Here is a 27,913-nt window from a genome sequence, read left to right as displayed (position 1 = left end):
AAAGAGTGTATTGTCAAAATACTTTTGGTCCGACGTATCGATCGAGAAGCTAGTCCAATGCTTATCTCCGTGATCAGGAAGAATCGACGGAGAGGAAGAAAAAATGTACAGAGTGGATAATCTACAGTTTTGGATCTATTTTTCAGTACAACCTGGATTTCCGAGGTCTGTCGGCGCGTGGGGCCGGCGGCTCGCCGTACAGGGGCGGAGAGGGTGCAGGCGCCGATGGCGACGGTGGTGGTGCTGGTGTCGACGGCAGCAAGACGGGCTCCGCCCCCGGCAGCGACCCGTCCGTCTGACAGTTTGGGATGGCCCGACGGGCCAAGGGGGACGCTCGCCGCACTCGGGTTTCCTTTCTACTTTTCTAGGAAGAACCCTCACCTGCCCCATCGAAACGTACACGTCGGGCTCCCTCGATTCCCTTCGAGATCCCAACGGAATCTCACAGATTTTCGACGGGATTTCCAATCGTTTATGTTTATTCGATTCCCAAAGTTTCTTATTTATTAAGCCTTATTTCGCGAATGATACACGTAGCATCGAAATGTCAATTTCGTCGACAGAAATGCCGAATTTAAAAAATTCTATTACGTTTGAATAATTATCTTCTACTTGTTAAAAAATATGTTTATCTAAAGTCATGTCGTAGCAAAATATTATAAATAGATCCGAGAAATCCCATCGAAAGAACAGAATGTTTTCAAACTAATATTTTTCGAACACACGCGATTATTCTAGTCTACAATTTTTAAAAAAGAACAGACGTTCATCGAATCACGTCGAGGAACGAATATCGAACAAACAAATGTGGTCGAATCGTCCTTCCGAAATGTTGGCCGAAACGAACGATAAAGTTCGATGAAACCTTCGTTACAAGTTACAGGTTTCGATTAACGAATGAAAGAAATTCAATCTTATTTCAAATCTTACCGGTGCTATCAAAAATTACCAATCGACTGGTTCCTTGATTAACTAAGGATTATCTAGGAGATAAGCTGACCGTGTAATTTCTTACGAGCACATTGTATTTGTATCCGACGAGTGGACTTTGAAAGCGCGTTTGCTTTTTAAAGAGAAAATTTAAAATTTAGATTATCGACGTGTACGTTTCTCAATCGTAATTTGCTTCGAGCACAAGCTACATGTATTCCACCGATTAGCCACGGTACACGCGTAATCTTTGCGTTGCTCAATATAGAAAATGAAACGGGTTTTCCGCTCGAGAAACGGTTCCGTGTCGCTTTGCGTGACTGCCATGAAACGCATGACAGGAACCAATAGAGAATCACGAGAAATTTAAGTACGCTTTTGCACAAAAAACGCACGCGTCAAACCGTGCAAAGAATCAAGAACACAAAGAACGTTAAAGCGCGTTCGTTGACATTTTAAAAGATATACAAAAGAGCTTTTTCCTTGGGAAAGTAACGGCTATTTCTATTTTCCAAAATTTTCATGTAATCGCATAAAATTATCTTAAACGTGTTTCGACGCGTACGTTTAAAATCGTGTTTGCTTCGAACACGACCCATTTACGGCTGAACGAAACCTAAAATGAACGTCACTCGAAACGAACAATTTTTCCTGTACCCTTTTTACTCTCCTCTTTAGAATTTCATCATGCGGTAAATTTTATCCTGCGATGTATCTATGAATAAAACGAACAAGACGAGCGATTTAGAATCTAAAGCATCGTCGAGTTGTGCGATGAAATTCAATGTTCACAGCGGCAATAATGCAGCCATATCAGAAAAATCGACGTCTGATGAGCGAACGGTAAAACTGTTTGGAATAATTAACGCCGTTGACAGGAGTCACTTTACGCGGCTTTTGTTCGAAAAGTCCTTTCGCCGAAACAACGATCTGCGTAGGTAACTTGTTCCCTTCGTCCGTGACAGTATGCGTGCCTCTATTGTAATATATGTTGCTATTGCTGCCGCTGCTTTAAAATCCATTCAACTTTCCGTGTGATATATCGAACGATATACATACGTGTAATTCAAGTGGCAGCGAAGCAAAAATTTCAACGCAGCACGTTTCATCGTTAACAAGCTGTTTTGTCTTTTGCTGCACTGACTTTAATCATCTCTCTGTCTCTTCGTTCGAGAATTTCTGAACGACTCCATATGCAAAAAAAGAAAATTCTAAAACGAAAGAATCGTTCTTCCATGTAGAAAAGTTGGTGCAACGACAATAAACTCGATCGAAATGTCTTTTAAACATCCGCTTACGCGTCTCACCAACTGATTTTTCAACAAATTTCCCCACTTTCTTTCTTTGTTACGTCACGTCACGTCATGTATCTTTCACCGTTAACGCAACGTGCTGCGAGGCATTACGCTTCTCAAGATTCGCTTTTGACGTTCAGCAGTTAACTAATATCTCGCCAATTAACGTATGGCAAGGTATTAAACGCTTCGATAGACAAACAGTCTCGCTTGTTACCTGAATAATGGCTATGCGTGACGAAGCCTGGAATCTGATTCTTTGAATTTTCAAACTTTTTGCACCGTCGCACTAGGAAGCTAAGGAGAACGCAAACCTCTACGATTTTATATTATAATACTATACCAAATATTCGTTCGGCATTATTTTTACTTATAATAATAGTCGTCAGATCAAGACGATATGATGTTACTAAACATAAATTACTTTCAAGTTATAGAGGATTAATTTCACAAAGAGATTGTTCTTTATGCTTTAAATTCAAATCGCTTCCTTCTACATATGTATAAAGGTATTCTCCTCAACTTCGGACATTTAACATGCTAAAAACCTCGACAAAAATAACTCAGGGTAATCAAATTCCACGCAAAGAGATATCGCGCGAGAACGAAGACTATTCGTTTCATGATCCGAGACTTTTGCTTTTTACACTTTCGAATACCAGATAATTTAATAATTGACTATCGGATGTAGGCTACAGATTTTGTGAATGATGAAATCACAAGAGCAAGAGCACAGCTTGAATGATGGGGCAGGAGATGGTTATCGAGGGTGACCTGGGGGCGGCAGCAGGGCGGTCAGGGACGTACTTTGTGGCAAAGACACCGTTAAACGCGCACGATAACCGAAATCTCGTGGCTCGAGCTCCGTTAACTTAAAACGAATCGATTGCTCCACTCGATCAAACCCTATATGCGTCAACGTATTTCTTCATTCTTCCAAAAACGCGTGTTTCGTGTCGAAATTAACATTTGATCAGGCCGAGTTGAGTCAAGTCAACCGCCTCGACGAAGGTGTCACAAATGAAAATCGTGCTCGTAATTGTAATACTTCCACGCAGAGTCGTCTTTGAAACCGCTGACGAAACGTCTGTTCATTCCCTCTCGTCGGAGAAACGGAAAATGATCAAGATTCGACTTTGGGGTCTGACTTTGGGGTTTGACCTGACGCGGACCGAAATGGAGAAGAATCATCGCGATCGATGACTGTGCACGAGCAACGTTCCCTACGTTTTTTTGTTTCATCAGTTGACGGTCCAACAAATTTCTATTCACATTGAACATTATGCATTACGATTATATACAGTTACGCTGTACCGTATAAATATTGATCCGACATATCGTCCCATGCGTTCTTTGTACGCTATGAAAGTCGACATTAGAAATCGGAAGACACAAGCACGAATCGTTGCTCAGTTTCATTGGATCCGATTAACAGTGAAAACCCGTTCCCGTCATCTTCCGCCAATCTCTATGCGTATTCGTAAATACAGACCACAGAACGACGTTAAACGAGCTTCCTCTCAACGAACCAGACGAAGCCAAGCCCAAAGAAATTTAAAAATGAACCAGTCGTTCTGCTACGGAAGTAACGACTTTGACGATTAGCATTAGCATTAGTAGCGTTGCATTCGACAGACGACCGAAACGTAAAAATCGATTGTACATAGAGCCATAAGTTATACGCGAGCTAAATGTCGACCAGTCATGCATTTCTCGTACTATATATATATATATATATATATATATATATATATATAGAAGATCGATTCTGTATGTAGTATACAGAGTTGGCACAAAGAATGTGACCGATCACAGGAGTTTATGAAGAGAAACGGGTCGTAGATGTCGATGATGCAAAGTCGTGCTATATTCCAGATACGAATGTAATCGCGATAATTTAAAACGATATTAATGTACTCTCTTTACGGAAATATCGATCGACTTTACTTCACCGATCAAAAGAGATTGAAAATATGATCGATGTAACGTTGTGAACGATCGATCGTAGGCGAACGAGACGCATGCGATATCGACGAAGCCTCCGATCGATGAGAATTCGTTGATAGATCCTTGAGATGTTCCTAGGGTGTAATTACGCGAATCCGCGTTCTCGTATTGCGTACGCGTAACCTCGCAGGAATATAATAACCGACTTGTTATAAGTTGTAACACACGTACGCGACGCGTTTGTACAAAATCTGTATCATACTTTATCCGCGGTCTTTTAGAGTATATGATAATGATAGAGCTCGATCAGTTGTTAAGGGGGTAAGCTTAAGTTTCTTTTCTATAAAACAGCACAAATATTTTATAAGGGGAAACCGAGAAGCGAGTTTCCGCGTAAGCGTTCAGTTGATCATCTCATTACCGAATCAAGTTAGTGTGAATCATAGATATCGTTAATAATCAGAAACTATTTTCGGAGCTCTATCGTCAGGTCTCAGGTCTCAGGTCTCAGGTCGAAGAAACCAAACTTTCCCTTCGGCATGAAGGTGTTTTGTCGATCGAGTTACCGTACATACAAGACTTTCAAGAAAAGCATTTCAATTTTGATCTGAATCTTTTCAAATAATTCCACCGTTAGTTATATCTTTAAAGTTCGAACGAATGTTGTAGTCCTTACTATCCAAGGAATATGTTTCACGCACACTGATCTTTCACAAGTAGAATTGAACTTAGACGCAACATTGGATCCATACGTTTTGCGCGAAGAAAATATGCAAAGGTATCCAAAATATTTAGAGGACAAAACGATTTTCTATCGAGACTTTACTTCTTTAGTTGCGAATTTGCAAAGTCATCTGCGGTCTATCTCTTCTGGGCAACGTCCATCTCTAGCCAAATTATCCCAACTAAAGACCATCCCAATTGCCGTTTGTACAACTTTCGTTATACGTATACATATACCTTGTATCTCTTTCTATACTTCTATTGTGTTTCTATTAGAAATCCAACAGATTTCAGAATATAGATACATCTTTATCTCTCGTGAATTCGGTTTCTACATTAAGATTATTCGAAACGATGATCTTCGATAGTGCGTTCATTCGAGATCTGATAGCACAGTTTTGCGTTGGATCGACTTCGTTGTTTCCTATCTGAAGTGGAGTTCGTATATTAACATTAATACCAATGGTGATAGTAAACATATAGTTGATCGAAATTCTAGTTGTTGTATAGAGGTCAGTTGATAGGTGTAACGTGTATCGATAATATCGTTAAGTATATTAACAGCAACAATAATGATTATATGGCTAGCATTCACAGTCGTGACACTATGGTATATTCCAGAAGCTTGGCATTCGTATTCCAGAAACGATTGACGAACCCTTTTCGTTCATCGCTGTTCGAACGTCTCGTTAGTCTCTCTCTCTCCCCACCCCCGTGTACTTATACATTGTTTCGAATTTGTAATTCTATTATATGTATCCATATGTAATTCTACCTCAATTCGTAGCTTGGATACCTCCCTAAGAAGGAAAAGTTTCTACTCGTGGATAAACGATATTGTATTTAGGTGTTATCTGCGTTTCGATCATTGATCAATCCCAATTTGTCGGCATATATGTATATTAAAATAAATTCAACATCTTAGAAAAAAATAAAAATCGGCGAGAAAAGCTGATAGGAAAGGAGAAACGAGGTATTCGTTAATCGTCATTAGATTTGGTTCGATCGAATTCGTTGACGAAAACAACGATTGTCACACGAAGCAACGCGCGAAACACATTTTCCAGGAGCTCATCGTTCCCATCGATTGTGCCTATCTTCTTCTAAATGTTAACACGTTTTTACTGGAAACCACACACGCGCGTGTTACGCCTGTATACGCAAAATACATACATATGTACTTATTTATATCCTGTACGACGTTCGTTTTGTAACTGTTTTATGCTCTCGACAAAAACAGGAAAACAGAACATAAAACTGGCAACGAACGATGTACATAGTGAAAATTTTAATGTTAATCTATATATACATAATACGCATAATATGTACCATTACGTGAATACTAAATACTAAATACCGACGATTGCTGTTAGTTGGACTATTTCGTGCCTCTGGTGTAATATTATCAATGATTGATATTTCATTATGTCCTGTTTTTCTTGAAAAAACGACAAAAGAAAAAAGAAACTGAAAGATAATATGAGTGAAAGCCGGTATGAGAAAACCAAGTAGCCTTGTGACAAGCATCTGAAAGGAAGAAAAACATGATTCGTAGATTTAAAAAGTGAACGATCAGATATTCGCATGTTTTTTTTGTCCGAGTTGTTGTTGTTCTCCTTGTTCTTTTTCTTCGTCTTTTCAATTAATCGATCCATTAGTATAACTCTAAAAAAAGAACAGGTAAAAGTTGTCCATTTATACCTAATTTGTCGCACAATTTTCTATTTTATAAATTCCTTGAGATCTTTTTATTTTTTATTTTTATTTGAATCTATTTTCCATAAATTTGTCCGTTAGCGTATTCTCGACTCAAATCTACGTTGTATGTTTTGTTGTTTTGTTTGTTGAAAGATCGTGCCGATTTTTAAAGAAATAAAAAACATGTTCTTACTCATTTCGATGTATTAAAACTCCAACTGAAGGAGACGATTACAAGCTTTCTGGACAATCGGTATATCATTCTCCGAATATTCGGTCGATCACGGTTGCATCCAAACTATTAACCAAGTAAACATTTAAATAATTATTAATACAAAAGTCACTAGGTTACTAGACAATCGCATTTAAATGCGAACAATCGATTCTACAATCTTAGTCTTTCCATCTTTTAACGATCGAGCAGACGATGTAGATAGATATCATGCTTCGTACATCGGTCATTCTGATCTGTTGGTCCTACGTTAGTCAGATTTTAGATAGATATCGATGACAATAATTTCGGGTAATTACTTTCACGTTTGTTCTAGCAAATGTTTGAGATTCTAGTAGAACGTGCGCACTTGATAACAGGAACATGTCTATATTTTTTGACGTTATTCAATCGCGACGTAATTGAATTTCCGAACGATGTTTAGATCGTAAACGATCTAAGATTCCCCAGGAATTTTTTATATTTTTCTGGTCGAATAAGACAATCTTTGTCGAGTCGAACGATTGACTTGATCGTAGACGACGTGAAAGTAAAGTCAGTGTTATTGATGCGACGATCTTACTATTTCTTTCTCCTTCCTTAAGAAATTATGAACTATATGAAAAAATGTGAAGAAATGTGATATATGATTTGACTATTATTTTTGTGAGCATTTAATAATATTTGATAGTTTTCTTTGAACAGTGAGTACAAATATGACAAACGTGTTTCTTTTAATTGGAGTTTTAATGGTTTGAATATTACAATAGAAAAATGTAAAAGAGCTTCACGTAATTTTATAACAAAGTACAAAATAGTCTTTTAAACCAACATAGAATATAACAATTGATATATTAAATGTCTAATAAAATAGATTTTTTTTCTAATAAAATAGGAAATAAAAATAAATAAATAAAATAGAAAATTTAAACGTATAGGTATCACTTTAGTATTATAGAAATAATTTTTGTTCTAAATAATTCGATATACATATAAACCAGGTATAACTATAGCTATCGTTCCATCATAATTGTGAGTATATTAATGTATTAATAAGAATTCAGAAAAAATGTTGAAATATAGTTCATAGTCTTTTAAAAAAAAGGGAGGGAGGTGAAAAGAAAGAGAATCGGTGATGTTGCGCCAACAACGCTAACTTTTTAATTTCTGAAATTTGCTTCTCGCTCACTTGCAACTTCCCACATAAAAAACTACATACCAGATACTACTAAATTTTTGACCTTATATTGTAACCATAAAAAGATAATATGTCAGTAACGCGGACATTAATTAATGTAAAGAAAAAGAAGTAAATAAGACATACTATTCGATCCTCTCTTTTTAATTGTAACTTTTTGTATAACGTATTTCATAAAATCACTCGAGAGCTCTCTTCAAGTATATATACTATACGTGTATATTATGAGCTTATAGTAATTAATATATCTACAAAAAAACATCGATAGATCATTGAATAGAGTTCGTTCGGTAGCTAAATCTGTCTTTACTTGATGTATCTCAACAGATTTGATTCTTAATCTATAATTGAAAGAGAAAAAGAAAAAAGAAAAAACGCGCGCGCAAACACACCAAAAATAAGTCGTAAGCTTTATCTTTATTCAATTTTATGCATAATTATTTAACGTTTAAAGAAAAAACAGCAAAGGTATTACTATACAACGCATGTGCGACTCAGTGCGAGAAAATAAAATATAGATTTTTCTACATTTTATTATTGCGACTGATCGATGTTAAAACACAATTGTAAATTCTGCGATTAAAATTGTCGAACATGTGTTGCGCAACACGATTTACAAGCAAAAGGGAAGAAAGGAAAAAAAATACAAAAAATAAAAAATATACGTATATGTATATACATATGCATACGTAGCTGTTAACGTTACTTCTCTCGGGATTGACAAAACTTCAGTATCCACTAAACGGTTAATTGAAAACACGAAGTAAATGTGCACGAAGCCGTAGTCGTATAGAATCTCTTCTCTCTCTGTAACGCTTTTAACAACAAAGAAAAAAATCGTGTGACGTATTTTTCGGATGTTTCAATATTTGCCTAATCATTTTCATACCGAGTGTCCACTTCGAGCTCCTCAACAAGCATATATAACGCTAATCGCGGCAAGCGGTGATAATATTTAAAAATTACATGTAACTCGAGTTGTATGTTATTCCGATATATGTTTCAACGGAAACTTATGCCATTTTTTAATAAATTGCAACTACGTATCACTTCTTTTTCTTTTGTTATATAGAAATAATTTACTACATTCGCTATTTTAACTTTTTAAATTTCCATTTTTTTTTATGCCATTTTTCTACTCGATCGTGTTCAAATACAAGAAGAAAACCACATGCATTTGAACGTTTATATGACAATCTAACGTCAAGCATTCGCGCAAATCGCATATGTTGAAAGGGTAACGAAGAATCGAAGAGGGCACGCCGTTGTTTTCACCCCAACTCGTGACGAATCTGATCACCCATTTCAGAAAGAAAAAAGGATAAACTTATGTTTCGACAACTTATTCATGAAGAATCTTTCTTTTTGATATCTATACCTGTGTATATCTTTAAGCAGGGCGTCGTAATCCTATGTCTCGCGAGTGAATCTCTGATCTTGCGTCGACGAAGTGAATTTTTTATCATTTTGATTTAGGGGTGGACGAAGGAATAATTAGAGGAAACAGAGACAAAGGGAAGTTGTCAAATTGATTCATTTGTTGCCTACACGAAACAACTGATGTTTAGTTTACTTACAATTAATTAACAGTCTTTTCTTCTTTTACCGATATATAGTAAAACTTCCAGCGTTCAATTTATTAGGAAGATTTAACCGAATGACTAAATATTCATATTTTCATACAGTTTATTCTCTATATTTTATTTGAAGAAAGTGAAAAGAATAATATTTCTGTCACTAACAACAACGAAGATATATAAATATAATATTATTTCAATTACTTCTTTCAATCGATATTATCTACCGTTCTTCCAGTTCGTCTCTGTATAGTCTGCGGTAAGAGTCGAATAATAAGAATCTGTATCGTCTATTTAGTGCGAATAGAATATTCCAACTTGATTCTAAAGTAGATTAAAGAAATAATGGATCGAGCACATTTAATAGTTAATTTTCCCAGTTCTAACGATTCATCGCATCAGGAATTTAAGTCGTGAAATTCGATCAATTTAAGAACCTATAATAATGCGATCGTTCGATCACTGAATTATACGGTTCGGTTCGATTATTAAATTAGCAGGGGTGAGAAATCGAATGCCATTAAAAAAAAGGTATTATCGATTCTGCCACTAATTTCTTTCTCTTCTCCTCATTCGACTGTTCAACGCGGGGCTGTGATTGTCACCAAAACAAAAAACCAAAAAAGAAAAAATACAAAGAAAAAAATAAAATGGCCCTAGCACGATGTGGGGTAAATTTTTCAAACGGCGTCACATTCGTTTCGTTCTTTGCCGTGACTTCTTAGCGAAGTAGATCGTTCAAAGACGACGAAAACTTGCGAATTATAGAATATTTCGTATAATTTCGTCCGAACACACGCCTTCGTAGTTCATACGGTCTTCCCAACGATGCTTAATGTTTCCTTGTTGAAAGATTAATTTGTAATAAGAACGCGAGCGGTCGGAGAAACAGCCGCAAGATTTGAGATATGAGATTTCTATTGTAGATTTTTTTAATAGAAGGAAGTTCGTTTTATCCATGGTAGGTTCGGTTTTACGCTTTAAGCTGCTATGTGTGAAATTGCGTAATAGTTGAGAATGAGAGAAAGAAAAAGAGAGAGAGAGAGAGAGAGAGAGAGAGAGAATGAGAAAGAATATTGAGAATTAAAAGAAAAAACGCTTACCTACCTGCGATAATTTATTACCGAACGTTTCATTTATATCGACGATATACGGCAAAAGATATCGATATCGTAGACGAATTTAGCGTAGATAGGTTTCGTACTTCGTATTTAATGAACATTATTGGATCATTGTATATCAAGTATTTCATGTATTGAAGCCGCAGAGGACAACTGAAAATAAATAATTGTAACCAAAAAATTGAAAGCTTCCTTAATCAACCTTTGAATTAGTGAGAAATATATACACAAAAATTATGATGGATACCCGTGCTTAGAAATTTAATATCCGTGTCATAATTTAATTCTACTTAAAAAAAATTGATTAATATACAAAAAACATAAAGATAATAATTATGAGTTCGAGATAAAATAATGGTAAGAGGATCAGATGACTCACAAAATGTGGGATACGAAAAAGCATTGAATATGTCAGGTCTATCGATAATTCCCAAAATTTCTAGATGGAATAAAAAATTAAAAAAATGATATTCTACACATCGTCCATCTTGTTATTTTCTAAATAGAAATATCTAGGTTTCACAAATAAGTAAATTATAATACATTTTTAGAAAAACGTACAGGAGAAAATAATATATTTTATCGTCACTGGCATAGGCCACTTCTACACCTTCGGGTCGGTGAGAATCTGTTGAAAAAAATTTCTTGAAATTCAAGATCAAATTTTTTTTCGTTTGCATCGTATTCTACTTATCACGAAAACCAAACTTGTCACAGAATCATGGCTGGTACTTGAACCATTCTCTTGAAAAATATTGTTAAAATTCCATTGGCTTTTCCATTAACATTATGGACAATATATCTGCATTTCGCGGTCAAATCAAAGTAAATAACGCGATATTAATAAATAAACAGAGAATTATTCCCTGGCACGTATGGTGGTCTGACTTAAATAGAATAAAACACCTAACTTCATGATTTCAAATTATTACAAAATTGTTTGCTGTATGAAAGAAGCTTTCAAACGAGAGTTGAATGACACCGAAAAGGACATAATTTGATGTTATTAGTTTCTTTGCAGGTGAATACATGGAGAACAATGTTTTTTTTTAATAGAATTACATTTCTTTATTCGTTGGTCGATGCATCTCGTTACTCCATATAGAAAAGTATTAAATTCCTCTTACCTATATTTCTTCCTATATTGCTATACAAGAGTATAAAGTAATACATATTTTATTTTATATAAGTATTTATCGTCCTTCATGTTCCTTCGAAAAACAGTAGAAATATTCTTAAAAAAGAATTTTTCTATTTTTATTGAAGCATAGATTAAGAAAATATAGAAACGTCATCAACATAGAAAAAATCTAAAGGTATCAGAGATGAATAAGAAGATCGCCAACGAGCATAGGAAAAATTCAGACAAAAATAGGCTTCACGAATTACTGCCTCTAACGGTTAATGATGGGGGAACGTGCGAATGTATGGCGACAGGGGAAATGTGCGTTCATACTTCGTACTGACCATATAAAGTTGACCGGAAAGCATGTGCTTACTATTTTATGATTAATGGTGAATTTGATAATTCAAAAATGAGCGGCAAAACACTGCGCCGTATCACGAGCACTTATAAGTTTTGTAAATGTGTTATTTTCACATGAGAGAAGTTGTTTTAGCTCCATTAGTCAAGTAACGGAACCAAATTAATTTAAATTGACACAATTACACAAATTATTATACAGAAAATTATAAACTTATCGTACAATTGTACAATTATTGTAAACCTGTAAATTGAATTGAATAACTAAAATATACTTGGTTTATAAGTTAACAAAACGTTTAATCATTTTAAATTCTTCCAACAGCCATAAACCTCAAATTCTTTCTAATTCTCGCAAGTTTAAGGAACAAGTTATTTAAGAAACGTTCAAGAAAATTGGTAATACTTAAAAGTATTAAGAGAGTAAAATTATATAAGAGATATTTGAAACATTTTGAAATTTTTGAAAACGGAATCATTTTCTGAGAAAATTCGAGAGCAAAAAACTTATCGGTCAAAATAGTCATTTTATATTAGGAAATAATCATAAAATAGATAACAAGATTGTAAAATGCTGTTAAACTATTCGGATTTGTTGAAATTCTTTCTAAATATATCTTATATAATTATTTTACAATAAATAATCTCATTTTTATCGTATTATATAATCATTTTCAAGATGATCTCAAAGTGGCTTTTCCGTAATCATTACAATAAAAAGAACAATTTATCTGTAATATTTATTCAAACTTTTAAACAATTTATGTTTTTTCACTAGTCACCGATACGAATGTACATTTCCCTTCTTGTTGTGCATATGTAGGTTTCTTCCACCAAGAGCGCCAGAAAATGTGCATATAGTTCAGCCGCCACCTGCTAGAGGGCCCTATTCTTAGTGCGCATTTTTTAGCTGATTTTTTGCTTATATTTACATATATGTAGATTGTAGATACTTATGAACTTAGTGCAAGTGGTTAGTGAATTTCATAATTCAGTAAACTTTGCGCATCGCATCAATTTATAAAAGATTTTGAACTTTTGTCGTTTTAAAAATAATAAATTTATTTAAATAAATGGCTACCCTCGAGGACAAATCTCTCTGGGAGGATGGAGAGGTATAGATCGCAAATTTACTTCATATAGGTTAAGGTGGAATGACAAGCATATCTACATTATCCTCCAGAATTGTATACTTTTTATATGATATGATTCGTATAGTATTTAACATATAAGATTTGATATAAATTAGATTTATTACAATTAGTAAAATATTTGTGAAACAAGAAAATATTGCAAAAAACACAATCATTTTTTATTTATATCCAAAAATTTCAGCCGATAAATATTAAAAAGCTATTATAAATTTATTTCTAAAAGTACTTGCAATTTACATTATCTAAAATCAAGTTAATTATATATGGTAAATAAAGAATGAATTTTTTTGTAATTGTTCTTCTAGGAAGCTTTGGGTGAAGATGTTTGGAGAATGTCTACAGATGAAATTGTATCCCGTACACGTTTATTGGACAATGAGATCAAAATTATGAAAAGCGAAGTAATGCGTATTTCTCATGAACTTCAGGCACAAAATGACAAAATCAAAGAGAATACAGAAAAAATTAAAGTAAATAAAACTTTGCCATATTTAGTATCTAATGTTATAGAGTTGCTAGATGTAGATCCCCAAAATATGGGAGAAGAAGATGGTGCGGTTGTTGATTTAGATGCACAAAGGAAAGGCAAATGTGCAGTTATTAAAACTTCTACTCGTCAAACATATTTTCTACCTGTAATTGGATTGGTTGATGCGGAAGCTTTGAAACCTGGTGATTTAGTTGGTGTCAATAAGGATAGCTATCTTGTCCTTGAAACATTACCTGCTGAATATGATGCAAGAGTGAAGGCTATGGAAGTGGATGAAAGACCTACGGAACAATATTCAGATATTGGTGGCTTGGACAAACAAATTCAAGAATTGATAGAAGCTGTTGTTTTACCTATGACACACAAAGAGAAGTTTGAAAATCTTGGTATCCAACCTCCCAAAGGTGTATTATTGTATGGACCACCAGGAACTGGTAAAACTTTATTAGCTAGAGCTTGTGCTGCACAAACAAAATCTACTTTTTTGAAATTAGCTGGACCCCAACTAGTTCAAATGTTTATCGGAGATGGTGCAAAATTAGTAAGAGATGCATTTTCGCTTGCAAAAGAGAAGGCACCAGCAATTATTTTCATAGATGAATTGGATGCAATTGGAACAAAACGTTTTGATTCTGAAAAAGCTGGTGACCGAGAAGTGCAACGTACTATGTTGGAATTATTAAACCAATTAGATGGATTTAGTTCTACTGCAGATATTAAAGTGATAGCAGCTACAAATAGGGTAGATATCTTAGATCCAGCTTTACTGAGATCCGGTCGTTTGGATAGAAAAATAGAATTTCCGCATCCAAATGAAGAAGCTAGGGCTCGTATAATGCAAATTCATTCACGAAAAATGAATATGTCTCCGGACGTCAATTTTGAAGAATTATCAAGATCTACCGATGATTTTAATGGCGCTCAATGTAAAGCCGTTTGCGTTGAAGCGGTACATATATTATGATATTTGATAGTAATAATATAATTCAGACATTGATCTATTTTTCTTCATTTTTTATAGGGTATGATAGCACTAAGACGCAATGCAACAGCAGTTACACACGAAGATTTAATGGAAGCTATTAATGAAGTTCAAGCAAAGAAGAAAGCCAATCTCAACTATTATGCCTAATGTGCTTTATTTATTAAGTTACATTCTATAATAAATGACTATAGAGACTGTAAACAAAATTAAATATCAATAACAAAATAACCTCGTTTGTTAAATAAACGACTCAATACGAGCATGTTAAAATTCCTGTGGATGTTTTTATATGTATAGGAAAGCCCAGCTAAATGAGATCACCCAAATAACTTTCATATTTATTGTTCTATGAAAAAACTGAGGACAATGTTATAGTCTGACATTCATGAAATACTACAACTTTGTCCTGACAAGTTTTTTCATACAACAATAAATAAAGTAGATTTAGCTGAGCCACCCTATATACCTAACTTTCGATTTATAAATTTAAAAATGCTTGTTGAAAATGGAAAAACAAAATTACATTTGTCATTTTAATTATCTGCTATTGTAATCCATAAATTTTATATACAATACTAAAAGTTTAGTTACTGGCAAATTTATATTAAATAAATATATATATGTTTAAATTGTATAAGCTCCTATTTTTATAAATCTAAGTTGAATCCTTTTCAATATGCTAATTATAAATGGATAGAACTTCTACAATTTATGAAATTTTCTGCAAACTATATTTATAATATTTTATGTCTTTACAATATCTGTCAAGTACAAAACGATCTTTATTCAAAGTAGCCATACATAAGAGAAATAAAAATCTTTCTTGATAATCTTCTTTTTCATCGTCTTCTATGACTTCTCTTCTTAATTCTGTAATAAAAAAATTAATTTATTAGTCAAATTTAAATTTAATAAATACTTTTATACTAAATTTTTTAATAAATATTTACTTCTTTGGTCCCTTTACAAAACACCAATCAACTGAAATAGGTTGACCCAAGATTTCTGTCCCATTTAAAGCATCTTTTGCTGCTTGAGCTTCTTTAAATGTTTCATATTCTACCAAAGCATATCCTTTTAAGAAGCCCGTTCTTCTATCCAAATTTAAATGTAAATTTTTTATTTGTCCAAATTCTGAAAATTTATCTTGAATGTCATCCTCCTGTGCTTCTTCGTGTACTGAATTTATAAATAAAATCCATCCTTCTACAGCTATAATAAATTCTCTATAAATATCTCAAAATTAAATGTTTAATAATTTCATTTTTGTTATTTTTTATTATAATAATAGCTTTTTATTAACAAATTATACAAATACTCTGTTAAATATAAAGTATTTAAAATGCTTTCTTACATCTTTGTGGACCTGGTTCATCATCGTCTTCCTCAACAATGTTCATTGATTCATAATGACCAACATCATCACGAGTGGACACCAATTCTGCACCATGTCCTCTACCTTTTCTCCTTTTTGCCTTTTCTTTTAAACGTGCAATACCCTCTAATAAATGAAAACAGGAATATTATCAAAAATTATTATTTATTACTATAAAGATATACTTAAATCATACTAAACGAAATCACGAAGTAAAGAGGTTATAACAAATGTCACACGCTTATGTATAATTCATGATAAAATATTAAACTTACGATCGCCTTCATCATCGACTTCAAACTCTTCTGCATTATCAATATCCAACACATCTGCCATAATTAAATTGTTAAATATTTTCTTTCAATAGTAACCTTGATCAAATACCGTACCACTGTATTTACCACCATGTAATGGATACAAATCACGGTGATTCACGACTCACGTTAGACACAATAGTCGACAATCACTAAGTACACATTATCTAGATTATAGATGTATGTTTTTACCAGTTTTTATTTCTATCATTTAGAAAACATCGTCCTTAAACAATTTATGTAAGATATAAATATCCCTAATTTTGTTTTTTTATTTTGAAAAAAATTAAACTATTGATAATAAGATAAAACTATTTTATAAACTATATGTAGTAATCTTCTAAAAATTGCTTATGATGAAACTCATAAACTATAAAAAATATTATTTTATGATATTTTTCATAAAATCATCGTGATATTAATAACAATCGTATTTCAAATGTTTGCTATACTGGATATATATATGACGAGCATTATGCCAAATTTCAATCCATTAGCGTTCAAATTGACAAATTATGGAATACCAATTTTCCTTAAAAAATCCATTAAAACATGTAACTCAACAAGTAAAATGACGTCGTTGCGTGTATTGAAACCGACGTAAAAACACAAAGAAAATAGCATAATAATGTGTTCATAGTGATTATTTGAATTTATAATATAGTACAGTAATTGTTTACGCATAACATGGCAACTGCACCAATAACAGATAACTCCCCGAAATCCTTATTAAAAGCCGTGGAAGGTAAAAATGACGAAAAATTAGAAAAGAAATTAACTATTCTCGAATCGCATGGATACACTCTTGGTAAAACAATAGGTACCGGTTCGTATGCCACTGTAAAAGTATGTTATGTAAACCATTTATTGATATTAAAAAAGTCAATATTTAATAACTAGTCAATTATTGATAAAAAAAAATTGTAATGAAAGATTGCCAAATCTAATCGGCATGATTGCCAAGTAGCAGTAAAAATTGTTTCAAAGTTTCAAGCACCCGGCGATTATTTAACAAAATTTTTGCCTCGTGAGATAGAAGTTGTTAAAGGTTTAAAACATCCAAATCTAATTCGTTTTCTTCAAGCAATCGAAACAACTCACCGGTTCGTTAACGTCTTTTTTATTTTATCATTATATCATTTAAAAACATAATTGTGTCTCATATTTTTCACTGATTATATATATAATCCATATAAATACTTAACATTTAGCGTTTATATAATTATGGAATATGCTCGATGCGGTAGTTTATTGGATATGATAAGGCGTGATACATTTATCGATGAATTCCGTAGCCGTCGATGGTTTCGGCAATTATTAGAAGCTATCGATTATTGTCATGGACGTGGTGTTGTACATAGGTAAAAGTTTAACGAAAAGAAAAAATATTAAATGTCGCATATCACATTTAACTACATAATTTTATTTAAGAGACATCAAATGCGAAAATCTTTTAATGGATCAGAACTTCAATATCAAATTATCCGATTTTGGATTCGCACGTGGACAAATGAAATCGAAGAACGGTATAGCTCCGTTAAGTGAAACTTTCTGCGGTAGCTATGCTTATGCTTCACCAGAAATATTAAAGGGTGTTCCATATTTACCTCAATTGTCTGATGTATGGTCCATGGGAGTAGTACTCTATGCAATGGTTTATGGTCGACTACCATTTGATGATACAAATTACAGCCAACTTCTAAAGGTACCCAGGTACATTAAAGAGAAAGTAATAGAATCTAGTTCAACTTAAAATTTTATTTGCTTAAGTAAGAATTCTACCATGTTATTTCATTTTCTTTCTTTTACGATATAGCAAGTACAAAATAAAGTTATATTTCCTAAAGAACCAAACGTGTCTCAAGCTTGTCGTTCACTTATCTCACGAATACTTGTATCGCAACGAATACGATTGCATATTGATCACATAAGAAATGATGTTTGGCTTGCTACGTCTCTTGTTACCGCCCAGACCTCTACTAGCGACATTTTAACAGTAATATTTCAAATTCTTTGTTTTATATGTTGCGCTAATGGTTAGTAATATATTTTATATAATTTCGAAGGATATTCCTATAGTACCGAATATAAAGAAAATAGCAAGTGAAAAGAACAAAGGAACAAAAAGGCATGCGACTGGTATTGGAGCGTCAGTTACCGACGTTCGGTCATTTAATTTCAGCATTTCAGATGAAAGCAGTAATCGATACCGCTGTTTGAAATAAATTCCAAGTCTCTTATCTCCAAACTCCAAAGGACATTTTCTTGATTTTCCGTATTTCGTTTAATATTAAAATTATCATAATATTATGGCACTTTTATTTGTATTTGTTCTTTAGTTCATTCTTCATACTTACAAGATTTAATATGACCAGTATAGTTAATATCAAATAATAGTCCAAATATTTATTAGCAAACAGGACCTGCCTAAATGCATAATCTGAGACAAATACAGTACATAGTACTGTACTCATTCAGTCATAACATAGAATGATACTTGGCAATCATAAGCAAAAGTATCGTACTTATCACAAAAATACCAGGAGCAGTTGCTTTGTGGATATTCTTTGTATCGTCTGTAAAATTACGTAACTTAATTTACTTGAAAAAGTAAATTAACAAAATCAAATTTTGAGACCAAGATGAAAACATACCGTTGGTATCAGTTACTGGTTCCCAACCTAAGCTACGATCGATAGCCATTTTCCATTGAGAATATAATATATCTCGTTCTAAATAAAACATGATTCATATCTTTAACGAATTGAATGAGACAAAAATTCGAAAAGATATTGAACTTACCATTCTCAGTTATCGAAGGTAGAAAGGTGTCGCTTGGTACAGCGGCGTCTATTTTCACATCCCATTTACGTATACCATCTGCATTTCCTGCAGCAATTGCAACTCCAAGTGCAGTAGTTTCACACATTAAGGGCCTCACTTTCTTGTAAAATTTGTTAATCAATCAGGTATTTCTTTTGCTCGTATATTTTATTCTTACTTGTTTTAATCACAAAAGGTACAGTCTTTATGAAAAATGAATCCACTTACCAACTGGAATTCCACAAATGTCTGCTTGCATTTGCATTAACAAATTATTGGTAGTCATAGCACCATCTACCAACAATTTAGATAAAATTAAACCAGTGTCCTCTTTCATAGCTTCTAAAATGTCTCTTGTCTGAAAACAAACGGCTTGCAAAGCTGCCTTTATAATATGTGTACTATTAGTGTCTTCAGTAATTCCACATATAACACTGAAATATTAAATACTTTGCAAGGGATATGTGATAACAAAATTAATTAAGATTTCTAATTTGATATTAACGAATAATTATAATGTTTAATTATCATGTTATTTACCTTCTTGCATCTTTCCTCCAATATGGAGCATATAATCCAGCAAATGCAGGCACAAATGTAACGCGATTATCAGTAGGAATTTGTTCAACAAGAGATTCAGACTCTTTCACATCAGACAGTATACCAAGGTTATCTTTCAGCCATTGAATAACAGCACCAGCTATAGCTACTGATCCCTCAAGAGCATATACCGGTGTTGCATGTGGTCCTAACTGATAGGCGACTGTTGTCAATAATCCATGAGACGAATCTACAATCTTCAAAATAATTTATCAATATACAAGGTATGAAGGAAAATATTTTGAAAAATATTAAAGTTAATCTTACAGCAGTTCCAGTGTTGTATAAGAGAAAACAACCTGTGCCATAAGTGCTTTTTGCGTGTCCTTTTTGTAAACACATTTGACCTACCAACGCTGACTGCTGATCACCTAAACACTGTGTGTGTATAAATATTTACGTATAAATATTTATCTATAATTACTATTTTATTGATAAACATATTAATTATAAGAAATATTAACTCCTGATATTGGTACTCCAGATAAAATATCATCTTGTATATATCCATATATTTCTGACGAACTACGGATTTCAGGTAAAATTTCTGGAGGTATATTAAAAAATGATAACAATGTTGGATCCCATTTTAAAGTTGTAATATTCATTAGCATTGTCCTTGAAGCATTTGTAACATCAGTGGCGTGGACACCAAAACTTGTCCCTCCAGTTAAGTTCTACAAAAAAATAAAATGCATTTATTTTTCATATAAAAATACGTTTCACAATAAACAATTATTATTGAACCGACCCAAATTAACCAAGAATCAATTGTACCAAAGAGACAACGTTTTTGATCTAGAGCCTCACGAACACGAGGCACATTTTCTAGTAACCATTTTAATTTTAAAGCACTGAAATATGGACTAATCGGTAAGCCACAAAGTGGTTTCAAATAATTTTTATTTTGATTACGTATCTTTCTCAATATGTCATCCACGATCGAAGTCGTTCTCATATCCATCCATACTATAAGATAGTAAATTTAAATTTTATTTTTCTTAATATTTAATTATTGATTTGTTGATATTGATATATATGATTCAAAACAGTGTATGTAAAAAATTTTGAATCAATGATTACCAATAGCATTGTATAATGGTTCTCCAGTAATAGAGTCCCATACAACTGTAGTTTCTCTTTGGTTTGTTATACCAACTGCAACTATATCACTAGGATCAATGGTAAGTTGTCTCAAATTAAATATAGTCTGATTAAGACATTCCCTGACTGCTTGTAATATTTCTATGGGATCTTGTTCGACCCATCCTTCTTTTGGACATGACTGTGATATCGAAACCTGATGATATGTTAATACTTCGGCAGTATCCGCAGCAAAAACCTAAAATAATAGTACACACATTAGTAAATCATTAATAAAAATATAAAGAATGTACATTGAATGATGCGTTATTTATATTTTTTGGAAGGATCAATTAATCACCAAGCCGTTCCTCAATATATTAGTAAAAATAGATTCAATAAATATAATGTATATTACGACCCAAACGATATATTACTTTGTTTATTACAAATATTATAAATTATTATTACATTAGAGATATTACACTAGAATAATTTAATTATATGATAATCAAATTTTTAATACCAAAAATCTAGCACTACTCGTCCCTTCATCGATTGCACCGACGAGGGGTCCATATCTACTTGTCGACTCATTTTTGTTCATTTCATAAAAGACTGCTCGAACGGTTTATTAGTAATCACAAGTTTTTGTTTATTCGCTATCAGCCGGCAATTTAAATGAAGTGTCACAATCATGAATGTGAAATTAGCAAGTGAAAGATTTCAGATTAATATGACATTATAAGGTTAGGTACTGAAGGAATCATTCGTAAAAATAAGTGCTCTCAACCACCCGCACGTTGTTGACAGTTTTTCATCGATCGCTTTCTCGTCAAAGAACAACTTTTATACATTGATGTATGTCGCATTCACAAACTGATTACCGGTTTCCATTTATGGATATGTTTAACATAGAATGGTACACTACTACTTAAAAACTATCGGTGGTCAAGATATCTCATAAAGTATATCTTATTTTGAACGTCAATCTACAAAGTAAAAAACGTGTTATGAAGAAAATACTGTGATTGGTTCATGGAATGTTTTGATAAAGCGCCAAGAGAACAAAATGATCCTTCTTCATTTACATGCAGAAATATTATACAAAATACGTTTCACGAATATAGTTACTAATTTGTACAACTTAATAGAAAGGAGTATAACAAAAATATTTTGTTATATCAATTGAAAATCTTCCAATTAGATCACTTAAATTCAATAAAAAGTAGTATTATACAAAATAAATAGTCAAGCGAATAAGCTTTTTCTTTATAAAGTAATGAAAAATTTTTGCTAAATAAACGTTTATCTCACAATATCTATATTTTTAAATGTTATTAGTGTATTTTTTCAAATTTTATGAATTTTGTAAGATTGGAAATTTTGTAAAATATGGCTGGATTACGCGTAGAAAGGATCCGATAGAGGGCATTCAACGCGTGCATACGCAATCGCGCACCTCCACCTAACGCGAAGACGACATCAAATTGTCGTTTACGTTTTAAAAAGTGGCAACCGTTTTGGCGTGTATTTTTCGTAATACTTTCATCGGAACCAACCGCTCTATCTGTCATGAGGACCTAAATGGCGTTGGTATCAACACCCATCTACCGTTTCGCTCGCTGCCAATCGTTCGAACAGAGACACGAAAATTTCAAGTCAGTGCTGGCAACTTTTTACGTTTATTATAAGGCTTCATTTTGACGAGGAACGCAGGCAAATATTTTGTTTACTGTTCCTCGCACGTTATTGTTAGGGTTATTGGATTTTAGCGGTTACTTATCGATGCGAGCGAAGAACAGAATGCTTCGTTCCATGCTATAACGGAAGCAATCTCATTGTATCGTGCTTCGACACATTATTTCTTGTTCCTTCGCTTGCAGAATGAATCGTCAGATACGTTATTGTTCGAGGATACAACGATATCGATGGTTGCATTCTTATTCTCAATATTCGGTATACACCGTGCGTGCTATTACATAAGAAGAGACCATCGAGAAAATTTTATTTTAACGGATATTTTGCCCCTGCTCACATTGCTCGATCATGAAAGCTAAAAATTATTCCGCGACATGCAAACTATCACAACTGCTCTTTTTAAATAGAATAACGGTATAATTTAATGTATTATGTCAAACATTTTTTACTTTTTTATATACTATATTTTAAATACTATATTGAAAACTACTAATGTATCCAATTAAAAAGGAAGGAATGATTATATATACACCAAGTGACAACATTAGTACTAACATGCAATTTATTGTATCATTTTATTGAGACTTTAAACCAATGTTTTAATATCTGTATTGTTTTTGTAGTTGCCAAAAAGATGACGGCTGATTCAGAAAAAGATAGTACTCATTGTTTGATATGTAACAGTAAAGTTGGTGTATCTACTAGGAATAGTATACGAATCTTTAATGAAAACTCTGTAACATCGTCAGAGAAATCACTTGTAGATGCCATTTGTACTGTCTTAGAAACAGATTTGAATGAAGAGAATGTACATTCTCTTGTCATATGTAAAAAATGCTATAAATTATTTAATGAGGTAAATGAGATATCAATTATTGATTCATATAAAATTATGCAAGGGTAGTTAAAAAAATAACTGGCATTTGTAGATTGATGAACTTGAAAGTCGACTGACAGAGGTAAAATTAGAATTATTTAATAACTACAAGAAAACTATTAAAAAGATATCTGATATGCAAAATGAAGAAGAATATAATGATCATGATTATATAGAAAATACAGAAAGTCAGGATACAGATGGAGAAATTAGATATATACAAAAGGTAATGAATAAAGTAAAAACTAGTTATACATATACATATACTATAAATATTATAATATATATATGTACAGGATATCCATGCAACTGGAATAAACAATAGCATTAAAATGGTAGAAGATGAAAAAGATTTTATTAAGAGAGATTAAATGGTTTTTAGTTGTGCATTATATGGTACCTGTGCCTTTTATGAAAGTTTCAGAGATTTTAGGGTCATTTCTATTTTTTTTGAATGGAACTATGCTTTTCTTATACACCATGCGATGTACCTTTTAATTCTCTACAAAAATGTATTAAGGTACTTGGGTCGAAAAATGATTGGTTTAAAAGATATTTTAACCTTAATATTGTAAAACTTTTTGTATGAAAGACAGAGAAGAACAACACAGTAGCTTTTGGTTTATGTTTTTCTTGTTTTACATCAAGTTAAAATATTTTTTAAATTAATCATTTCTCGAACTAAATACCTTCTCCTTTGTAGAGAATTAAAAAATGCATTGAATGGTGTATAAAAAAATATATAGTTCCATTTATGAAGGTAGATATAAGCTTAAAATCTTTGAAATACCTCCACTTTCGGAGAAGACACATGTACCATGCGATACATCATTGGAAATCATTAAATTTTTCCTAATGAAATTCTTTTTTATCCTTTATCATTTTAATATTATGGATTGTTCCAGTTATATATATACATATATATACACATATATATGTAATATTTCAAAATTTATGTAAGGATGAATCAGAAATTCAAGAGATGGAAGGGGGAGAAGAAAGAATAGAGGAAGAAGAAGAGGAACCTTCTTGTGAACCAGAGGAAATTATTCTGAAAGTTGAGGCCATACCAGAAACAAGCGGTACTGAAGAAAGAAAGAGGATAAAACGGGCAAAAATTACACCAAAAATTGAACCTCCCCAAGAGCGAGTAAGAAATGACAAATAATATGTTCAACAGTAGTTTATATTATTGTGAAATGATAATCTGCGATTATTCATTTATTTTCCAGATTGTTACTAGAGATGGCTCTATATATAGCTGTTTGTTATGTACAAATGAAGATGATAAAGCTGTAGGAGATGCAAAGTCTATTATCGCTCATGTAAGGAGTGTGCACGAAACTCGTTTATATATTTGCGACATATGCGGGGATGACTTTAAAAAGAGAAATCAACTATCTATTCATCTTGATGATCATGTTGCTAAAGAGGAAGGAGATTTTCAGTGTGAAATATGTAATAGAATATTTAGTAATTTGCGGTTGTTTAGGATTCATAAAAGAATACATTATCCACAAGTGAAATCTTGGCCGTGTGAAACTTGTGGTAAACGATACAGGTAGTTATAAATTACGATTTCTAACACTAGAAATACCACACCAGTCAAAATGACCAGTTCTACAATTTTATAAATGTATCACCCTCGTTTAGAGATCATAGTCTCAGATGGATTAATAATACCAAAAATGTATTACATAACATGGAATCTCTTCTGTGAGAAAGTAATAAATCAATAAATATAAAAATATTCTATTATTACGTATTTTTTAAAGACCAGCCATTTTGACTGGTTTTGGTAGAAATAGCTTCGTGTTAACTATCGGTAGTGTAAACTAGTGTGTATTGCAATTTGTTACTTTTGTAGTTCTAGAAATTTATTGGAGGAACATATTAATACACATACAGGTGTACGTCCATATGTATGTGAAAATTGTGGTAAAGATTTTGCTTCAAAATATACTTATAAAGCACACGTAAAAACACATGAAATACGACCTCGTCCTTACCAGTGTTCACAATGTAACAAAACATTTTTGAGCCAACAAAATCTTAATCAACATGAAAGAACTCATAATGGTGTAAAGGAGTACGTTTGCCACCAGTGCGGTATGATTCATTATTTTTTCCTTCTTCAGTGTCCTATATATCAAAAATATATTGGTATTCATGGGAATGATTACAGGGAAAGCCTTTGGTTCGCCACATAATTTAGAAGTACACAATATAGTACATACTGGTTACAAGCCATACATATGTAGAGTATGTGGTAAAGCATTTGCCCGTAAAGCTGAAATAAGGGACCATGAAAGGACACATACTGGAGAGAAACCATATCAGTGTGAATTTTGTGGAGCTACATTTAGGTATGTCTATTAATTAGCAAATGTAAAAATAATGAAAAAATATTTTCGTAACGTTTTAGTCAACGATCAAATTTACAATCGCACAAGCGTGCAACGCATTATAATGATAAACGGTACAAATGTGACGATTGTGGAAAAGGATTTAAACGGCGGAGATTATTAGACTATCATATAAAAGCAGCTCATACCGGTGAAAGACCTTACAAATGCGATATATGTACAGCAACATTTGTATATCCCGAACATTTCAAAAAACATATGCGTATACATACTGGAGAGAAACCTTATCTCTGCGAGGTACTTGTACTGGAAATGAGTATTTATCTAATATCGACGATGTTTTTTTTAAATTTTGGAATTGTATTGTAACATTTCAGGTTTGTGGTAAAGCATTTAATAGCCGAGATAATAGAAATGCGCATCGGTTTATACACAGTGATAAAAAGCCGTATGAATGTCTAGTATGTGGTATGGGTTTTATGAGAAAACCTTTGTTGTATGCTCATATGCAGACTCAGGTGAGCTTATATGATATTACAACGACGAGATTCTGTAAATTCTGCGACAGTACTAATACGACACGAATATTTTTTAGGGACACTTAAATGATACCATTGTGGTGAATCAACCGCGTCTCACTACGGAAGATGATCAAGTCATAACAATTTCTGATGGCAACGTGGAACTTTTAGTAGATGAAGCGGAAAATGACCAGGTAATTAAATAATTTTGTTTTTCATTTTTTTTATGCTTTTTTTTATTTTTCATATATTTATTATGTTGTAAGATGTAACTAATACCCTTTATATTTTAATTATTTTCTAGTTGGATGAAACTGAACTATATGTGACAGAGTTAAAAGATCATGTTATCATACAGCAGCAAAATGAGGATCAAATGTATAATGAAGAAGATGTATTAAATATTCCGGCAGAGGAAAATGTTGCGGACGAGGAAGTAAATCATCTCGTTGATGGAGAAGTATGTACCAAATTATATGCCACAACGTAGTATATCGTGCAGATCAAAACATATTTTTCAGATGAACTTCGCTGAAAATGAAGTGATGGAATGTAAAACTGAAGATTCGGAGCAAGTAGAAGAGGTATACAACTATAATGAAACGGAAGATGGGGAAACAATAGTTGTACCAACTACCTCAGAGTACAAAGAAGCGGAAGAAGAGAAAAATGCTGTACGATTAGTACAAATTCGATTTCCAACATCGGTTGGTGGTGAAGGCCGAAGTTGGTTAAGCTTAGTACAAAACACGTGAATTTTTGTATCATTGTGATGTACTATAGCTTCTTAATAAGAAGTCCGCTTCTTAATAAATCTTTAAGTTTAAGTACGTGTAATTTTGAAGAAACTGCTATATTATTCTTCGATTAAACTTGAATTTTGTATTTAGCTGTAATCGATGCAAAAGGCAAAAAACTTAAACTCGTTATACAATATAACATTTAACGTTTTCAATTTACTTTTATGGAAATGAAGGTGGAAGAAATTGTTCAGAGAACATGAAAATGATGTTTAAAAATAGTAATATCAAACTAGATATTCTATATGGTTATTTATAACGCAAAGCAGTCAATAGTATCATTTTAATTGTAATTTATTTCTCTTAAGCCGCGTTTTATGTTTATGACTCTTATCTTTTCTTATCTTATAATGGTCACTGCGCATAAGCAATTTACTCAAGTTAAATCAACGAAAATTAGTGGCTAGTTTCATACTAAATTAGTAAATAGTGCCTATTAGTAGATATGTTTGTATATCTTCTAATAACTTCCATCATAATTCACTAAATGTATCGTATTAATTTTCTTGATATCAATACTTTTTTACGCGTTTAACATAAATTGTAGTTCGTAACAAACATGCTGGCAATACTACCGAAAAGCATCCGTGACCGAACGAGACGAAATTTAGCTGATATCATGGGATGAGACAGTAGATTTG

The 27,913-nt window shown here is 32.8% G+C and overlaps 6 protein-coding genes across 12 annotated transcripts in view; 4 read left to right on the top strand and 2 right to left on the bottom strand.

Annotated features, from left to right (window-relative positions):
- The window catches only part of alpha-Catr (alpha-catenin related), a 74,350-nt gene extending 66,676 nt beyond the window's left edge, over positions 1 to 7,674 (top strand). For 4 of the 5 annotated variants that reach the window (XM_069126610.1, XM_069126612.1, XM_069126613.1 and 1 more), the window contains one exon: positions 147 to 256. Coding sequence is in view for 1 of the 5 variants with exons in the window: in XM_069126614.1 (XP_068982715.1) it covers positions 147 to 299 (153 nt within the window). In the remaining 4 variants the exon portion in view is untranslated. Of the gene's footprint in view, positions 1 to 146 lie in introns of all 5 variants that reach the window. The other variant, XM_069126614.1, reaches the window with a different exon arrangement.
- Positions 7,675 to 13,105: 5,431 nt separating this feature from the next.
- Positions 13,106 to 15,449, top strand: Rpt5 (26S proteasome regulatory subunit Rpt5). Its single transcript, XM_069127936.1, has 3 exons — positions 13,106 to 13,298; positions 13,643 to 14,776; positions 14,849 to 15,449. The coding sequence occupies exons 1-3, from the start codon at positions 13,257 to 13,259 to the stop codon at positions 14,957 to 14,959; spliced, it is 1,287 nt and encodes a 428-aa protein (XP_068984037.1). The 5' UTR covers positions 13,106 to 13,256; the 3' UTR covers positions 14,960 to 15,449.
- Positions 15,450 to 15,520: 71 nt separating this feature from the next.
- tsu (40S ribosomal protein S12 homolog tsunagi) lies at positions 15,521 to 16,641 on the bottom strand. Its single transcript, XM_069127937.1, has 4 exons — positions 16,463 to 16,641; positions 16,167 to 16,313; positions 15,763 to 16,024; positions 15,521 to 15,682 (listed from the first exon to the last, which is right to left on the bottom strand). The coding sequence occupies exons 1-4, from the start codon at positions 16,521 to 16,523 to the stop codon at positions 15,652 to 15,654; spliced, it is 501 nt and encodes a 166-aa protein (XP_068984038.1). The 5' UTR covers positions 16,524 to 16,641; the 3' UTR covers positions 15,521 to 15,651.
- A 257-nt stretch (positions 16,642 to 16,898) lies between these two features.
- LOC138187301 (testis-specific serine/threonine-protein kinase 3) lies at positions 16,899 to 18,816 on the top strand. The gene is made up of 6 exons (XM_069127938.1): positions 16,899 to 17,347; positions 17,435 to 17,604; positions 17,713 to 17,862; positions 17,933 to 18,206; positions 18,318 to 18,497; positions 18,568 to 18,816. Exons 1-6 carry the CDS (start codon positions 17,189 to 17,191, stop codon positions 18,724 to 18,726), a joined length of 1,092 nt encoding a protein of 363 aa, XP_068984039.1. The 5' UTR covers positions 16,899 to 17,188; the 3' UTR covers positions 18,727 to 18,816.
- Positions 18,238 to 22,083, bottom strand: LOC138187298 (glycerol kinase 3). Of its 2 annotated transcripts, XM_069127933.1 has the most exons (10): positions 21,534 to 22,075; positions 21,008 to 21,266; positions 20,676 to 20,893; positions 20,389 to 20,601; positions 20,192 to 20,302; positions 19,865 to 20,121; positions 19,553 to 19,758; positions 19,304 to 19,441; positions 19,156 to 19,233; positions 18,238 to 19,077 (listed from the first exon to the last, which is right to left on the bottom strand). In XM_069127933.1, exons 1-10 carry the CDS (start codon positions 21,612 to 21,614, stop codon positions 18,980 to 18,982), a joined length of 1,659 nt encoding a protein of 552 aa, XP_068984034.1. In that variant the 5' UTR covers positions 21,615 to 22,075; the 3' UTR covers positions 18,238 to 18,979. The 2 variants fall into 2 exon arrangements, with proteins under 2 accessions (XP_068984034.1, XP_068984036.1); XM_069127935.1 differs by lacking the exons at positions 18,238 to 19,077; positions 19,156 to 19,233 and having other exon boundaries at positions 19,307 to 19,445; positions 21,534 to 22,083.
- A 348-nt stretch (positions 22,084 to 22,431) lies between these two features.
- LOC138187297 (zinc finger protein 543) lies at positions 22,432 to 27,427 on the top strand. Of its 2 annotated transcripts, none has more exons than XM_069127931.1 (12): positions 22,432 to 22,668; positions 23,332 to 23,564; positions 23,638 to 23,811; positions 24,547 to 24,735; positions 24,818 to 25,146; positions 25,453 to 25,694; positions 25,771 to 25,951; positions 26,011 to 26,248; positions 26,329 to 26,469; positions 26,547 to 26,666; positions 26,777 to 26,932; positions 26,994 to 27,427. In XM_069127931.1, exons 2-12 carry the CDS (start codon positions 23,343 to 23,345, stop codon positions 27,225 to 27,227), a joined length of 2,226 nt encoding a protein of 741 aa, XP_068984032.1. In that variant the 5' UTR covers positions 22,432 to 22,668; positions 23,332 to 23,342; the 3' UTR covers positions 27,228 to 27,427. The 2 variants fall into 2 exon arrangements, with proteins under 2 accessions (XP_068984032.1, XP_068984033.1); XM_069127932.1 differs by lacking the exon at positions 22,432 to 22,668 and adding an exon at positions 22,719 to 23,122.
- Positions 27,428 to 27,913: the final 486 nt, after the last annotated feature.

This window comes from Bombus flavifrons, chromosome 14 (genome assembly GCF_040668555.2).
Source record: "Bombus flavifrons isolate JBK064 chromosome 14, iyBomFlav1_principal, whole genome shotgun sequence".
Lineage (NCBI taxonomy): Eukaryota > Metazoa > Arthropoda > Insecta > Hymenoptera > Apidae > Bombus > Bombus flavifrons.
This window is presented reverse-complemented; position numbering and strand designations above follow the sequence as displayed.

What these genes read in the sequence shown, in the direction of transcription:
- Rpt5 (XM_069127936.1), top strand. Translation starts at nt 13,257, where the DNA reads ATGGCTACCCTCGAGGACAAATCTCTCTGGGAGGATGGAGAG. An exon ending in CTCTCTGGGAGGATGGAGAG is followed by an intron (nt 13,299 to 13,642) that starts GTATAGATCGCA and finishes TTGTTCTTCTAG; the next exon opens with GAAGCTTTGGGTGAAGATGT. An exon ending in AAGCCGTTTGCGTTGAAGCG is followed by an intron (nt 14,777 to 14,848) that starts GTACATATATTA and finishes CATTTTTTATAG; the next exon opens with GGTATGATAGCACTAAGACG.
- LOC138187298 (XM_069127933.1), bottom strand. Translation starts at nt 21,614, where the DNA reads ATGAACAAAAATGAGTCGACAAGTAGATATGGACCCCTCGTCGGTGCA. An exon ending in TGGAGGAAAGATGCAAGAAG is followed by an intron (nt 19,759 to 19,864) that starts GTAAATAACATG and finishes TTAATATTTCAG; the next exon opens with TGTTATATGTGGAATTACTG. An exon ending in CATTTGTGGAATTCCAGTTG is followed by an intron (nt 19,442 to 19,552) that starts GTAAGTGGATTC and finishes TTTACAAGAAAG; the next exon opens with TGAGGCCCTTAATGTGTGAA.
- LOC138187301 (XM_069127938.1), top strand. Translation starts at nt 17,189, where the DNA reads ATGGCAACTGCACCAATAACAGATAACTCCCCGAAATCCTTATTAAAA. An exon ending in GTTCGTATGCCACTGTAAAA is followed by an intron (nt 17,348 to 17,434) that starts GTATGTTATGTA and finishes TTGTAATGAAAG; the next exon opens with ATTGCCAAATCTAATCGGCA. An exon ending in GCAATCGAAACAACTCACCG is followed by an intron (nt 17,605 to 17,712) that starts GTTCGTTAACGT and finishes CTTAACATTTAG; the next exon opens with CGTTTATATAATTATGGAAT.
- LOC138187297 (XM_069127931.1), top strand. Translation starts at nt 23,343, where the DNA reads ATGACGGCTGATTCAGAAAAAGATAGTACTCATTGTTTGATATGTAAC. An exon ending in ACTTGTGGTAAACGATACAG is followed by an intron (nt 25,147 to 25,452) that starts GTAGTTATAAAT and finishes TTACTTTTGTAG; the next exon opens with TTCTAGAAATTTATTGGAGG. An exon ending in GTACGTTTGCCACCAGTGCG is followed by an intron (nt 25,695 to 25,770) that starts GTATGATTCATT and finishes GAATGATTACAG; the next exon opens with GGAAAGCCTTTGGTTCGCCA.
- tsu (XM_069127937.1), bottom strand. Translation starts at nt 16,523, where the DNA reads ATGGCAGATGTGTTGGATATTGATAATGCAGAAGAGTTTGAAGTCGAT. An exon ending in TGAACCAGGTCCACAAAGAT is followed by an intron (nt 16,025 to 16,166) that starts GTAAGAAAGCAT and finishes AATTTATTATAG; the next exon opens with CTGTAGAAGGATGGATTTTA. An exon ending in TTTGTAAAGGGACCAAAGAA is followed by an intron (nt 15,683 to 15,762) that starts GTAAATATTTAT and finishes TTTTTATTACAG; the next exon opens with AATTAAGAAGAGAAGTCATA.